General features: G+C 51.0%; 1 protein-coding gene across 9 annotated transcripts in view; it reads left to right on the forward strand.

Annotated features, from left to right (window-relative positions):
• Positions 1 to 12907, forward strand: part of Sema4d (semaphorin 4D) — a 101735-nt gene that overhangs the window by 54914 nt on the left and 33914 nt on the right. For 6 of the 9 annotated variants that reach the window (XM_075969644.1, XM_075969641.1, XM_075969646.1 and 3 more), the window contains exons 3-5: positions 1583 to 1650; positions 10608 to 10927; positions 12285 to 12430. In XM_075969644.1, coding sequence (XP_075825759.1) covers positions 10822 to 10927; positions 12285 to 12430 — 252 coding nt within the window. In that variant the 5' untranslated portion in view covers positions 1583 to 1650; positions 10608 to 10821. The remainder of the gene's footprint in view (positions 1 to 1582; positions 1651 to 10607; positions 10928 to 12284; positions 12431 to 12907) is intronic. The other 3 variants (XM_075969645.1, XM_075969642.1, XM_075969640.1) reach the window with 1 other exon arrangement.

The raw sequence follows: 12907 nt of genomic DNA on the forward strand, positions 1-12907 counted from the left end.
GACCATTTGAGTGGGTCACCTTGTGTCACTGGCAAAATCCCACTGGGAGTGGCTTAGGATTCAGCAGGCTAGGGAAGCCCCTGGACTGGGCTCAGCCTGGCCCACTCCTGAGCCCTGCAGGTTCCTCCAACACTCGGCCTCCAGCCGTCCACAGCGTGGATGTTGTCCCTCTGCGACTGCAGGCACGGAGTCACTAGGTTCAGGGAACCTGTTTGGAGGGCTCTGTCGCTGATGCTTATGGATGTACTAAAGAAGCCAGTCCTCACTCTACAGAGGCTGCTTGTTTCTGGTTAGCTTTAAAACTACCACGAAAGAAAAGAGAGGGGCTGAGGTGCGGCTCAGAGGTGGACTGTTGACCTCTTGTGAACCGGACTCTGGGTTCTGTCCCAGCAACCCCTGAAACCAACCAACCAGACAGGGGGCGAGCACCCATTTAAATCTTGTGACTATGTCATCTGTAGTTTCTTTTTGTTGTTGTTGTTTCCTTGGGAAGATGAGAAAGATACAAATTTGAAATAAAGTTGCTTGCCACCTACCTCAGTTACCAGAATTGGATCCCTGGGTCCCACATGGTAGACAGAGAACGCCAACTCCTACAAGTTGTCCTTGAACTTCCACACTTGCTGTGGGCGAGTGTGCCCCCACATACACACACGCAACAAATAAAGTATAATTGGAGTTTTTAAAAATCTGAAAAGAATAAAGCGATTACATTATTTTTGTTTTTGAGCCTGGGTCTCACGCAGTCCAGGCTGGCCTTGAATTCCCTCTGCAGCCAAAGATGACTTTGAATTCCTGATCATCCCGTCTCTGCCTTGCGGGTGATTACGGACTTGTACCACCATGCCCAGTTTATACAGTGTTAGGGACAGGGCCCAGGGCCATTTGCATGCTAGGTAAGCTTGCTAACTGAGCCTGGTGATTCTTTCTCCAGTGAACGGACTCTGCTCTCTGTGACAGGCGGTGTGCACATACATGGCTTCTGTTACTCAAAAGTGGCTGAGGCGCCAGGGTGTAGTGACATACCCCTGAAGTCTCCACAGTGGGGAGGCTGAGACAAGAAAACACTGAATTTGAAGCTAGTCTGGGCAACAGAGCAGGAACCTGGTGAACATTAATCTATTAAAATTTATTTATTCTTATTTTTGTGCATTGGTGGTTTGCCTGCATATATGTCTGTGTGAGGGTGTCAGATCCCCTGGAACTTGAGCCACAGACAGTTGTGAGCGGCCATGTGAGTGCTGGGAATTGAACCCCGGTCCTCTGGAAGAGCAGCCAATGCTCTAAACCTCTGAGCCATCGCTCCGATTTTTTTTTTTTGAGAAGGAAAAAGAAAGAAAGGAGAAGTGGTAGTGTGTGGTGGTGAGGCCAGCGCCAGCCGACCCAGACTGCACTTCCCCTTTGCTGGCTACCCAGCACCTCACTTCCTTTGAAGTGTACAAGTCGCGTAGGTCCTGGGGAGAAAGGTCATCTGCCTGGGGCCCTAAGTTGAAGCAGAAATTTGTATCAGTACCTGGAAGCCAAGCTGAGCATGAGGGTGGAGGACCTGGGGACTTGACTCTTGGTTTCTCAATACTTTCAGAGCAATCTTCCTGAAGCTTCCGTTCTGTAAGTGCCAAGACTGACCCCAGAGACCCACGCACGGTACAGGTAAATCATTTTGTGTTTGATTTGTATGCCCAGGTTAGCAACTGATACGGTCTAGAAGCCTCCCTTGGCTCTAATGGACAGTTAGATACCTTGTTGCTATGTGTACATTGGAGCCAAGGCTGAGACATGGCTGCCATCCCTCAGGGCAGCATGGGGCTTTGATGCTGGCCACTGATGCCCCAGATGGCCTTCCCTTCCCTTTCTCATGTGTCCTCCAACTCCCATCCCTTCTGGGTTGTGACTGCTAATGGCATGATGCCCCTGTGTGCTTTCTCTTCTTTTCTGGGGTGTAGAAAAGACACGTGGCCATGTCCTTGTGTCCATGACCCTGTGTGTTTACGGCTCCACATCTGTGTGCCTGTGTCTCCCATATGGCGGTGCTTGCCTGTGTATTTGTGAGTGTGGGTCCTGTGTCAGTTGTCTCTGTGTGTCTGTCTCTGTATGTTGACCAGCACTTCCTCTCCACATGGTATGGGCTACAGCACCCACACTGGCCTTCGCCTTCCTGCCGTGGGAAGGCACAGCACCGGAAGAGGGCTCCTGATGGCACTCGACCCAGGATTTGCGATGCATTTTAGCTGGACAAAGCTAAGAGAAATAACCAGAAAGTGTGTAAAACCCATCGTCCCTCATCCTTCTCCTCTTCCTCAGTGCACGGTAACATAAGTTACAGCTTTGCTTCTTCCTCAGAAACAGCCTGGCCGGGCTGTGGTGAGGAGGGAAGCCCTCACTGGGGGTGTGGACACTGGTTATACACACGTATATAGCATGGATATCTGGGTGCATTGGGGCAGAGACTACTTACGTGAGTCTAGGCACGTGCATGCATGCCATGGCTTGCCAGTGGAGGTCAGAGGATAACTTTCACAGTTGGTTTTCTCTTTCCACCGTGGGTACCAGGGATTGTACTCGGGTCGTCAGGCTTGCATGGCAAGCATCTTTACTCACTGAGCTGCCTCACTGGCCCGAGACCTCATTATTCCTCAGGAAGTCTAAGTTTGCACTGGGCTCCAAGCATTGTCTTGCTGCTTCTCCTTCTTCTTCTCCTCCTCCTTCTCTTCCTCCTTTTGACTGACCATTTGTCTTTGAATTTTGTTGGTCTCTGAAATGTTTCTCGGGTTCTTTAGTTATGAGGAATTTGAAAGTATGGGCAATTTCGTGCACTGAGTGCCACATTAAATAGTAAGAGCCCCAGTCCCAATGAGTACCAGCCCCAGAGGAAAGTGTCTGTCTCCGTGCAGACCAACACTTCCTCTCAACAGTATGGGTCACTCCCATGCCGACCTACACCTTCCTCAGAATGCAGTGGAGGTATGCAGCAGACACAGTATGACCCAGGCACACCCACCCTGGTCTCTGACTGTGCACTGTCTTCCTAGGTGCACCTGCTGGCCTGTTCCAGTCAAGGAACCAGTGACAGTTTCTGCAGTCCAAATAATGTAGTAGGTTCTTGTTCTCACTGTTCATAATGCTGCATCCCAAAGCCCCCAGGGGGGTAGAATGTTGCCATGGCTTAATTTCTATTGTCCCTTCCCCCAAAATATCCTTTGTCCTCCAACGCCAGCAGCACTGGCTGGAGGACTCGGGGACACATTGTGGCATTTCAGTTTACATTTCTTTAGAGGGGTCAGACACCGTGGTGCCATTCATGCAGCTAGAGAACATTCTATAAGAAAGGAGCCTTAAAAAGGCAAACGAGGTGCTCTGTAGCATCGTTGACGGAAGTTTCCTTTCTCTCACCACTGTCTTTGACCTCCTGAGTAAGTACTCTCTGCTAGTATATCTGGTACTGGCCTCTCCAGGCTGGGTTTTACTATTAATTGGCTCTCCGTTGTAAGCAGCATGGCAGTCTCAGTTCTGTGGGCTGCTGCCCAGGATCGAGCCACTGTCGATTCAGTGTCTGGCGAGGGCTCCTGACTGTCCATCATGCCTGGTGGAAAGGGAGAGGGAGATAGTTCTGTGGAGCATCCTCAGGAGGGCCATCCTCATGACCTCATAACCTCGAAAAGACCTCACCCGCCTCAGTCACCGTCACTCTGGGAGTTGGGACTCCACACAGGAATTTAGGATGTCACAGTAACATTCACCGTGGCAGCTGAAGGTTACCCAGGGCCAGAGGCTGGGACTGACCAGCCACTGCAGAGACCTGTACTGTCTCTGGGATCCAGGACCAATACCTGGAGTCCTGAGGGATTGTGAGGCCAGGCTTGTACTTCTTGGGCCTGAGGAGGTGACAGAATGCCACCCTCATGCCACAAAACCTGTAGGAAGAGATGGTGTCAGGATCTGTCAGAAGTTTAAGCCACATTGTACTAATAGCATGCCATCCTTCAAGTCTCTGCAGGTGGCCGCTAGTCCCCCATGGAACCCCACTTCACTCCTGGCTCTACCTCCTCCTTAGTTTGCGCCCCGTCACCACTGCTGGTCGGTAGGCGCCATGGCCATCACGCTCCACGCTCTGCTTTGCATGCTGGCTTCCCATCCAGCACAGCACCCACCCACTTAGTGCTCAGGTTTGGGGCGTGAGCTGGGAGGGGTAAGAGCCCATTTGAGGCATTATCTGAGCCTTGCCTGCTCACGTGGCTTGAGACTGAGTGTTGACCTAGATGGTGAGGCCCAGCTGCTCCCACTAGCTGTGCCTTGCCAGGTTACTACAGTAGAGCATACCCCTGCCAGCTGGAGATCTTGGCTCTGGGGATATGCCCCAGGGCCTGGGAACACCAAAGCTGGGACAACAGCTTTGTGTTAGACAGCTATTCAGGAGCTCCTGAACCCCTCCTGGAACTCTCAAGGGACAGGTCCTCTGTAATTCAGTGTTCGGACTAGTGACATCAGCATCTCTGGGGTGCCAGCATTGTGGGGGTGGAGTGCCTGACGAGTGGCTGGCAGGGAGTGGTTGGAGGGCCGCACCCAGCGGGGGTGGGGTGGGGGGAGGTGTGACTAGGTTCTCCTCCTCCTGTGGCAGCCAGTTTCACCTTCTTGTCTAAGCACATGAGCAGGTAGGAAGTAGACAGAGCAGGCTCCTGTGGCCAGTGTCTCCGTGGGGTTGGAGTTCAGGGGACAGTTTACTTTACCACAGCCATTTAGGATCCCCTGTTGTGTTTGCTGTGGTGCCCAGGAGGATGCTTAAAAGTCTTTGTGCCGGGCTGGAAAGATGGCTCAGCGGTTAAGAGCACTGACTCTTCTTCCAGAGGACCTGAGTTCAATTCCCAGCACCTACATGGTGGCTCACAACCATCTGTAATGAGATCTGGCGTCCTCTGGCCTGCAGGCATACATGGAGGCAGACTTTCTATACATAATAAATAAATAAAATCTTTAAAAAAAGTCTTTGTGCCATCTTGTCACTATTGGTATCTCCTAAGATGCAGTGTATACACACACACACACACACCTAGGTGCATATCTGCAGATGCATGCACACACAGACATATAGTCATACATGTTTACACGCATGTGCAGATATAGATATGTGTGCACATGTGTATGCATGCACTTGTGTGCGTGTTACGTACAGAGATACACATTTAACTTGGCATTTGCAGGTGTGGCCATGTACACGAGTGTGTACATGATGTACACAGATTTGCATGCACAGTGTATGCACTTGGGCACAAACACGTACACACAGTGTTCTCACGGTTATATTAATGGTCCCAGACCTGAACTGTGTGCTCACCACTCTTTAATCTTGCTCTGAGGGTTGTTCCTATTTTCAGTTGCAGCCCCTGCTGAGATTTTCAGGGTTCCCTGGAGGTGGAGAGCTGCCTTCTGACAGCCCAGGCAGGCTGCTGGAGAGACTGCAGCTCTTTCTCCTGGATTTCCAGTAGGCAGGTCTTCCTTCTCAGTGTGGTAAATGGGCTCCTCGTGACCCTGTCTTTACTGGGATGTCAGGCCCTCTTCTGAGACAATTCACTGTCACTGCCTAAAGCAGAAGGGCCTCAGCCGTCAGTGGGAGACCTCAGCTTCCCCTGAGGGAAAGGTGTTACATCCGTTTGTTTAAATTTAAACTCAGAGAGCAAGGTCCTGAACTTGGCATTCAAGGATGACTGGAGCTTTCCTGAAAGGCACCAAGGCGGCCTGTCTGTGTGGGAGTGGCAGTCGCTTTGTTTAAAGTGAGTTTTAAATTACACCAAACAGTGAGTGGTGTAGAGGGGGAAAAAGGAAAGGGGGGGGGGGAGTCAGACCCAACAGCCCTCCTCCTCCCCTTCCTTTTCCACTTCTCTGTCCCCCATCCCCCTAGGCTCTGGCTGGTCCCTGGGGTGTGTTTTAATTTAAGAGCATCAGGGTTTCGACAAGGCTGTGGCCCTCTAGTGTCTGCCCATAGAATAACTGTGCTCCGCATTGTGGGGTTGGGTCTACAGGGCAGGAGCTGCTGCCACGGTGGGCTTGGCTGAGCATGTCCTGTGCTTCTGTAAGCAGTGTCAGGATCAGCCCAGGGTGGAGATGTTTGAGGACCATGGTGAGCCCCACACCTCCTACTGTCTTTACAGTTAGTCAGGGTTGCCAGAGGAGTTGCTTCTGGCTGCCACTGAAGGCCAGAATGGTAGTGTCAGATCCCCTGGAACTGGCTTTCAGGTGGTTGTGAGATGCCATGTAGGTCCTGGGATTGAAACCCAGGTTCTCTATCTAAGAGCGGCAACTGCTCTTGACGGCTGAACCGCCTCTCGAGTCCTAGCTGATGTGTGTTGTAAAGCTTATATCCAAGCGCAGCCCTGTCAGGCTGATTACCCTGGAGCAGTGAGGAGCTTCCGTTATTCCAGCCACTTGGTATTTTCCTTCAAATTTGTGTTAGCTTGTGTCCTGTCTTTCCCATTCCAGGGACTGTACTGGGGCACAAACTGAGGCTCCTGCTCTCTGCCCCTTGTCTTGCACGTCTGCCCCTCTCCCACCCTCCCAATGAGTTCCTCCCCTGCCCCAACACTCCCCTTTAGCGACTGAGACTGCACATGAGGCCATGGTAGGGTATACTGATTACATTTTCACTGTAGACAAATCTCTCTTCCCCTGGAGCTCTAATTGTTCCATTTCAAATGTGTTTGGTAATAATTCATTCTTAGACTGTAGGAAGATGCAGGCGCAGAGCCTTAGCTGTGGCGTTAGGGACCAGCCTCCTTGATGTCACTCTGCAGGTCATGGAGTGTGAACCTTATTTGTTTGTTTATTTATTTATTTGTTCATTCATTTGTTTGTTCATTTATTCATTTATTTTGGGGGTGTTGAGACAGTTTTGCTATAGCAGGCAGGAAGTGTAGGTGGGGCAATCAGACTAGGAGAATTCTGGAAAGAAGAAAGACAGAGACGCCATCACCAGCCAGACACAGAGGAAGCAAGATGAGAATGCGTACTGAGAAAAGGTACCAAGCCATGTGGCTCAACATAGATGAAAATTATGGGTTAATTTAAGTTGTAAGAGCTAGTTAATAATAAGCCTGAGCTAAAGGACCAAACAGTTTATAATTAATATAAGCCTATGTATGTTTCTTTGGGACTGAATGGCTGTGGCATCAGGTGTGAAAGAAACTTCTGTCTACAGGGTTTTTCTGTGTAATAGCCTTAGCTGTCCTGGAACTAGCTTTTGTAGACCAGGCTGGCCTTGAACTCACAGAGATCCTCCTGTCTCTGCCTCCTGAGTGGTGGGATTAAAGGCATGCACTACCACCACCCAGCTCTGAGATCCTTATTTTTATGTTTATAGAATGGCTGTTAGAGCTCCAGACATCAACTCTGAGTTCCAGGTAGGAGCATGAAAATGAGCTTAGGGTCAGAAATGCTATTGTTAGCCAATTTTGTAGAATTGTTTCTAGTAATTTCCACTTATATATCTTTGGTAGAACCAGGGCCACTTAGAAATGTGTTGAACTGGGCGTTCTGCCCACCTAGGAACATTTAGGATCCTGTTACCTAGAATGAAGCAGGAAGCATCAGAGGCAGGGCGCGTGAGCATGCTGAGAGGAAGGGAAGGGGAAAACTGCTGAGCTTGAGGAGGGCAGATGGACTGGGAAGGAGGTGCACCCAAGACAGGCTTACAGGTTGGGTGGCCGTCATCTCCATGGATCCAGACAGTGGATGGGGCTGGAGGTGGGTGAGCATGCTGTAGTGGCCAGTGCCTTCCTGGGTCTCCCATCCCTTGTGTCTTACTTAGGTGAGGGTTTCATCTTGGAGCTCAGGGATATGTGTGTCCTGTGATACTCACAGCTCTGGGAAGGGGGAAGTTGGGGTTTTGAAGTCCTGTGCTGCTTCTGAAGGTAAACTTTAGGGGGGCCTCTTCATCACCCTACACAACATGCACATCTATGTGTCTCCCAGTTAGGGGTCTGTCTCTTTGTAGTGTCTGAATTATCTCCTGTCCTTTGGGTCATAGTGAAGCGTCCTTACAAACAGCATGCGTGTTTATCAGCTACCAGGTTGAGGGCACTGTGCTGTGTCTGGTGTGGACCCAAGCGCTCCTCTTTACCCCTTGTTTTGGGCTCTGCACAGGATCTGTGTTTCACAGTTCGCAGCTGGACAACTTTCTCTGTGTCTGGTCCCCTGCACCCCACTCCTTCCTCCAGGATTTTATATAAACTTAAGCAAGTACTCTGCTACTAAACATTTGATTAACTAGTTCAATTAATTAAATTCTGAGCCAGGGCCTCCCTGTGCAATCTTGGCAGTCCTGAAACTCACCATGTAGACAGAGACCTGCCTGCCTCTTCCCCCAGAGTGCTGGGATTAAAGGTGTGTGCCACCACATCCAATACTCCTTTTCGTTTGTCTATTTGAGACAGGGTTTCACTTGTAGCCCTGGCTGACCTGGAACTCACTATGTAGACTGAACTGGCCATGAACTCACCGAGCAACCCCTGTCTCTGCATTATGATTTAAGGCCTGTGTACTTTTTTTACTTTTGTGTTCAACTTTTACTTTTGGAAGAACTGCCTTCTTTCCTTTCTTCTTTCTGTTTGTATTTTTAAATTTTATTTCAGTCCAGGTCTTATGTAGCACAGGCTGGCCTCAAGCTATGTAGCTAAGGATGGCCCTGAACTTTCCTTTCTTCTGCCTCCACCTGCTGCTGCATCAACATGCCTGGATTTATGAAGTGCTGGGGCTTGAACTCAGAAGTTTGCGCATGATAGGCAAACACTCTAACAATGGAAATACACACCCAGCCCTTGAAGGAAGGCAGGCAGCAGAGTGGCCTGTGACCCCTACCTTCATGACCTTGGCTGATGACCTCATAGGATGTCACCTGGGACCCTCACAGCTGGAACCATGTGCACACAGAGCAGAGGACCTCCTGGCTGTCACGGCTCCCTTGCCCTGGCCATCTCTAGTTTCTGCAAAGCACAGGGCCTTCTGGGCTTAGACCCTTATGCTGCAGCAGCTCTGGACCCAGAGGGTGTTCAGGATCAGGGTGTGTGGCTGTCCTGGCTTTCAGCCCTTTCATCAGCATTGTGGGTGCTCAGCATTGGAGGGAACTGGCCCTGCTTTAGAGTGTTCGTGACTTGTACCCCAGCAACTCACATCTCCATTCCTTATTCTTGCAGGAGAATGGGCTCTTGCAAGGCAGGGTGCACTGTGGACTTGCTCAGCAGAACCCAGATTTCATAATTGTGTTTCCCAGCTGCTGCCTCAGTTCTTGGCTTTCTGCTCCTCTGGTTGGATGAGGATAGGAGTCACCCCCTTGATGCTGAGCTGCTGTGAATCTGTAGGGTAGGGCTAGGTCTGGGCCGACCCCTGTTCTGTGACACCACACCCTATAACTGGAGTCTTTTGTGTGTCTCCTATAATTGCTTTTGAGCTATAGCAACCAGTCACTTGAGGAAAAGATCAGCTGCGGTGGCCTAGAATATTCCACTCCTTGGAGGAAGGAGGGGTCCAGGCTATTCTGGCTTGAGGACGCTTATAAATGTGTTGGGATGGAGGCCAGACAGCCTCTCCGGGCTGCACTTGAGGACAGGACAGAGGGCTGGATTGAGATGTAGGAGCAGCTGGCCCTACCCTCTGTGGGAGGCAGGGGAGGCCTGGGGCAGGCAGGTAGATGCTGTGCCAGCCTTGAGTCCACGTCTGGGAACTGTTGTGCCCTGTCATCTCCTGCTGGCCACACTCAAAGGTGCGCCCTCCCTGTGTAGCAGGGCAGCCGGTGTGACACAGTTTGGTGTGTTGGGCTCTGGTGGGCAGGGCCAACAGGCTCAGAAACGGATCCTGATGTGTGCTGGGCCTCAGGCCTGGCTGGGGTAGGTGAGGACAGGGTCAGGCTCAAGAGCCTCATGGCCACAATTCCACCAAACACCAAAACCTGTTTTTCTTTTCCTTGTTTGGACAAATCAGAGTTAATTGCTGCTGTTTCCATGGTAATTAACTTCTTCCCAGTGAGGCTGGAAGAGCTCTGTTAGCCTCCTGGGCTGGCTGTGTGTCCTCTGTGGAAGCCAGCTACTCCTGCAAAATGAGGCCCTGAGGCCATGTTTTCGTAGGTATAAAGGTTAGTATGTGTGCTCACATACTGTGTGTATCTGGGCACATGTGTTTGTGTGTATTTACGGCTACATGCACATTTGTGCATCTGCCCCCACGTGTGCACTCTTGCATGTGTTCTCAGGCATGCACCTTGACACCGCAGACTTGTGATGTCTGATAATTTTTCTGGGTTAGCATGTCAGAAATTGGGAAGTGAGCCTCCCAGGGAACTGAAACTCAACTTGTTCCTTTCATTTGTGGCTTATCGCCACACGACTGGCTTTCCCTCTAGCTGCGTATCTCAGATCACAACCCACCTTGGTAGGTCCATCTTGGTGTGCTTAGCCTTGTGTCTATGCAAGGTCTGCCTGTCTGGCGGCACCACAGATCCTGAATGCCCTCATGTCCCTCAGCAGACAGATTCAGACAGGATAGGCAGTGGGAAGGGATGGGAGGGGGATGACCGAGAACCTGCTGGAGCTGCTGTGACCTGTAGCCTTTCTTTCCTTCTTTTGCAGGTTGGAAGGGAACACCAGTAACCTTTGGCATGAGGTGGTGACGGTAGCCACCGCTAACCTGGCATGTGGGGACTCGGGAACCCTACCACTCATGGACTTCAGTCTGTGCTGCTGGCCCCAGCCCTGGGGCTCTGAGAAGTCCCTGCTGCCACACCACAGCTGCCTGCTGCCATCTCTGTGTGTCCACTGCTGAAGGACTCGGTGGCCCCTGCCCATGAGGATGTGCGCACTCATTAGGGGGCTATTCCTGGCCCTGATGGTAGTGTTGGGGGCAGTGGTGGCGTATGCGCCTGTGCCTCGGATCACCTGGGAGCATGGAGGTGAGTTCTAAAGCTGTGAGGGCTAATGGCTCTGGAGGACTTGGAGATGCATGCTTTGGATGCTTGGTGGAGTCTGTCAGAGCAGGCTTAAGTCACTGGGATGTCTGAAGGATGCTGTGCTAGCAGGAGGCCCTGCTGGCTGCTTCAGGCCCCGCAGCAGGTGCCAAGCTTTAGTCAAGAGTGCGTGTGTGACCTCGGCAGCTCACAGTTTAATGCCTGCTGACTAGAGGCACCTGAGCTGCGCTGCTGAGATTAGCTAAGCCTCAGAGGTCTTCAGGTTAGACTTCCAGGACAGGGCACAGGCTGACAGCATTCCAGGGAGGGATCAGAGGGCTGGGAAGCAAAGTGCAATAAGAGTGCCCAACTTGCTGGGCAGTGATGGCACACGTCTTTAATCCCAGCACTCAGGAGGCAGAAGCAGGCAGATTTCTGTGAGTTAGGGGCCAGCCTGGTCTGCAGAGCGAGTTCCAAGACAGGTTCCAAAGGCTACATAGAGAAACCCTGTCTCTACACCACCACCACCACCACCACCACCACCACCACCACCACCACCACCACCCCCGAAAAAAAAGAATGCTCAACTCTGAAGCCACCTGGACATGTGGAATACTTCCTTATAGGCAAGTTAATGCCAGCTCATAATGTCAAACTAAGTAACACAATACATACTGAGAGTCCCCACTCTCAGGAGGCAGAAGCAGGAGGACTGCTTGTGTCCTTCCTGTGTTACCATGTTCCTAAAACTGCTTCAGGAACAAAAAGAATGTCCCTTGTCTCTGCAAGTTATGGGCATGACTGAAAATTGTTGAGAGACCTGTGTCTGCCCATCTTGACTTTTTTTGAGGGGGTGGTGGGGAAAGAATATGGGTCCTATTCTTTCCAAATGCTCTACCATTGAGCTACGTCCTCAGCCCTAGTACTGAATTTTTGTTGTTGAGGGTTTCAAGTAAGTAAGTTTCCTGAGTGGGAAAAATCCTGAACCATTATGTTTTTTTCTAAACCCAAAGTGGATGGTTAAAGACACGCTAAAGAGGTAGAGGGTAGACCAAGTATCTGGTGTGTGGTGTGCTGGACACCCCCGGTATGAGGGATTTGGAACTCAGCAGGACTAGGGGACAAAGAGGGCGCTCAGGGGTATAGCCTAGGGATGCATCCAGCCATGGGCCAGCCCCTCTCACATTTGGGGGATGCATTGAGGTTATCTGGGGTCCTGAGGACTACTCCATAGTGTAGCAGTGTGACACAGTTGGCTATGTGACCAGGTTGCTGCTGACCCCGAGGGGTGAGACCAGAGTGCGTGCAGGCCAAGCAGTGATTCCTTGACTTTTGTTTCCCTTCCCTTCTCTGCTGCCCACAGAGGTAGGCCTGGTGCAGTTTCATGAGCCAGGCATCTTTAACTACTCGGCCTTGCTGATGAGTGAGGACAAAGACACTCTGTACGTGGGCGCCCGGGAAGCTGTCTTCGCACTGAACGCACTGGACGTCTCTGAGAAGCGACATGAGGTAGGTCCAGCGCCCTCCCTGCCTGCCCCAGGGGCTCCCTTCTGCCCATTCCTCTATACAGATCTGGCTCAGGACTCTACCAGCAAGGTCACCCAAGAAAAATCTAGGCTGTTTCTGTGTCTGATTTTGTTGTATATACATGGTCACCCTTAAAAGGATGAGAGAGTAACGGGGGCTGAAAATGACTGAAATTCATTATATAGATGTATAAAACTGTCAAAGGAAAAAGTCAGGTTGAGAAGGGGCCGAAGGGATGGCTCAGCAGGTAAGGCACATGCTGCCAAGCCAGGTGACTTGAGTTCAAACCCCTGGACATGTGTGGTAGACAGACAAGCAGTCCTCTGACCACCACATATGTGCTGTGGCACATGCATAGCCATACCTACATGTAATTAAAATGTAATAAGCATGTTTAGGGTTTAAAAAAAAGAACCTGTGTGTGTGTGTGTGTGTGTGTGTGCGCGCATGTGCACTGGA

Source organism: Microtus pennsylvanicus, chromosome 4 (genome assembly GCF_037038515.1).
Source record: "Microtus pennsylvanicus isolate mMicPen1 chromosome 4, mMicPen1.hap1, whole genome shotgun sequence".
In the NCBI taxonomy this organism is placed as follows: domain Eukaryota; kingdom Metazoa; phylum Chordata; class Mammalia; order Rodentia; family Cricetidae; genus Microtus; species Microtus pennsylvanicus.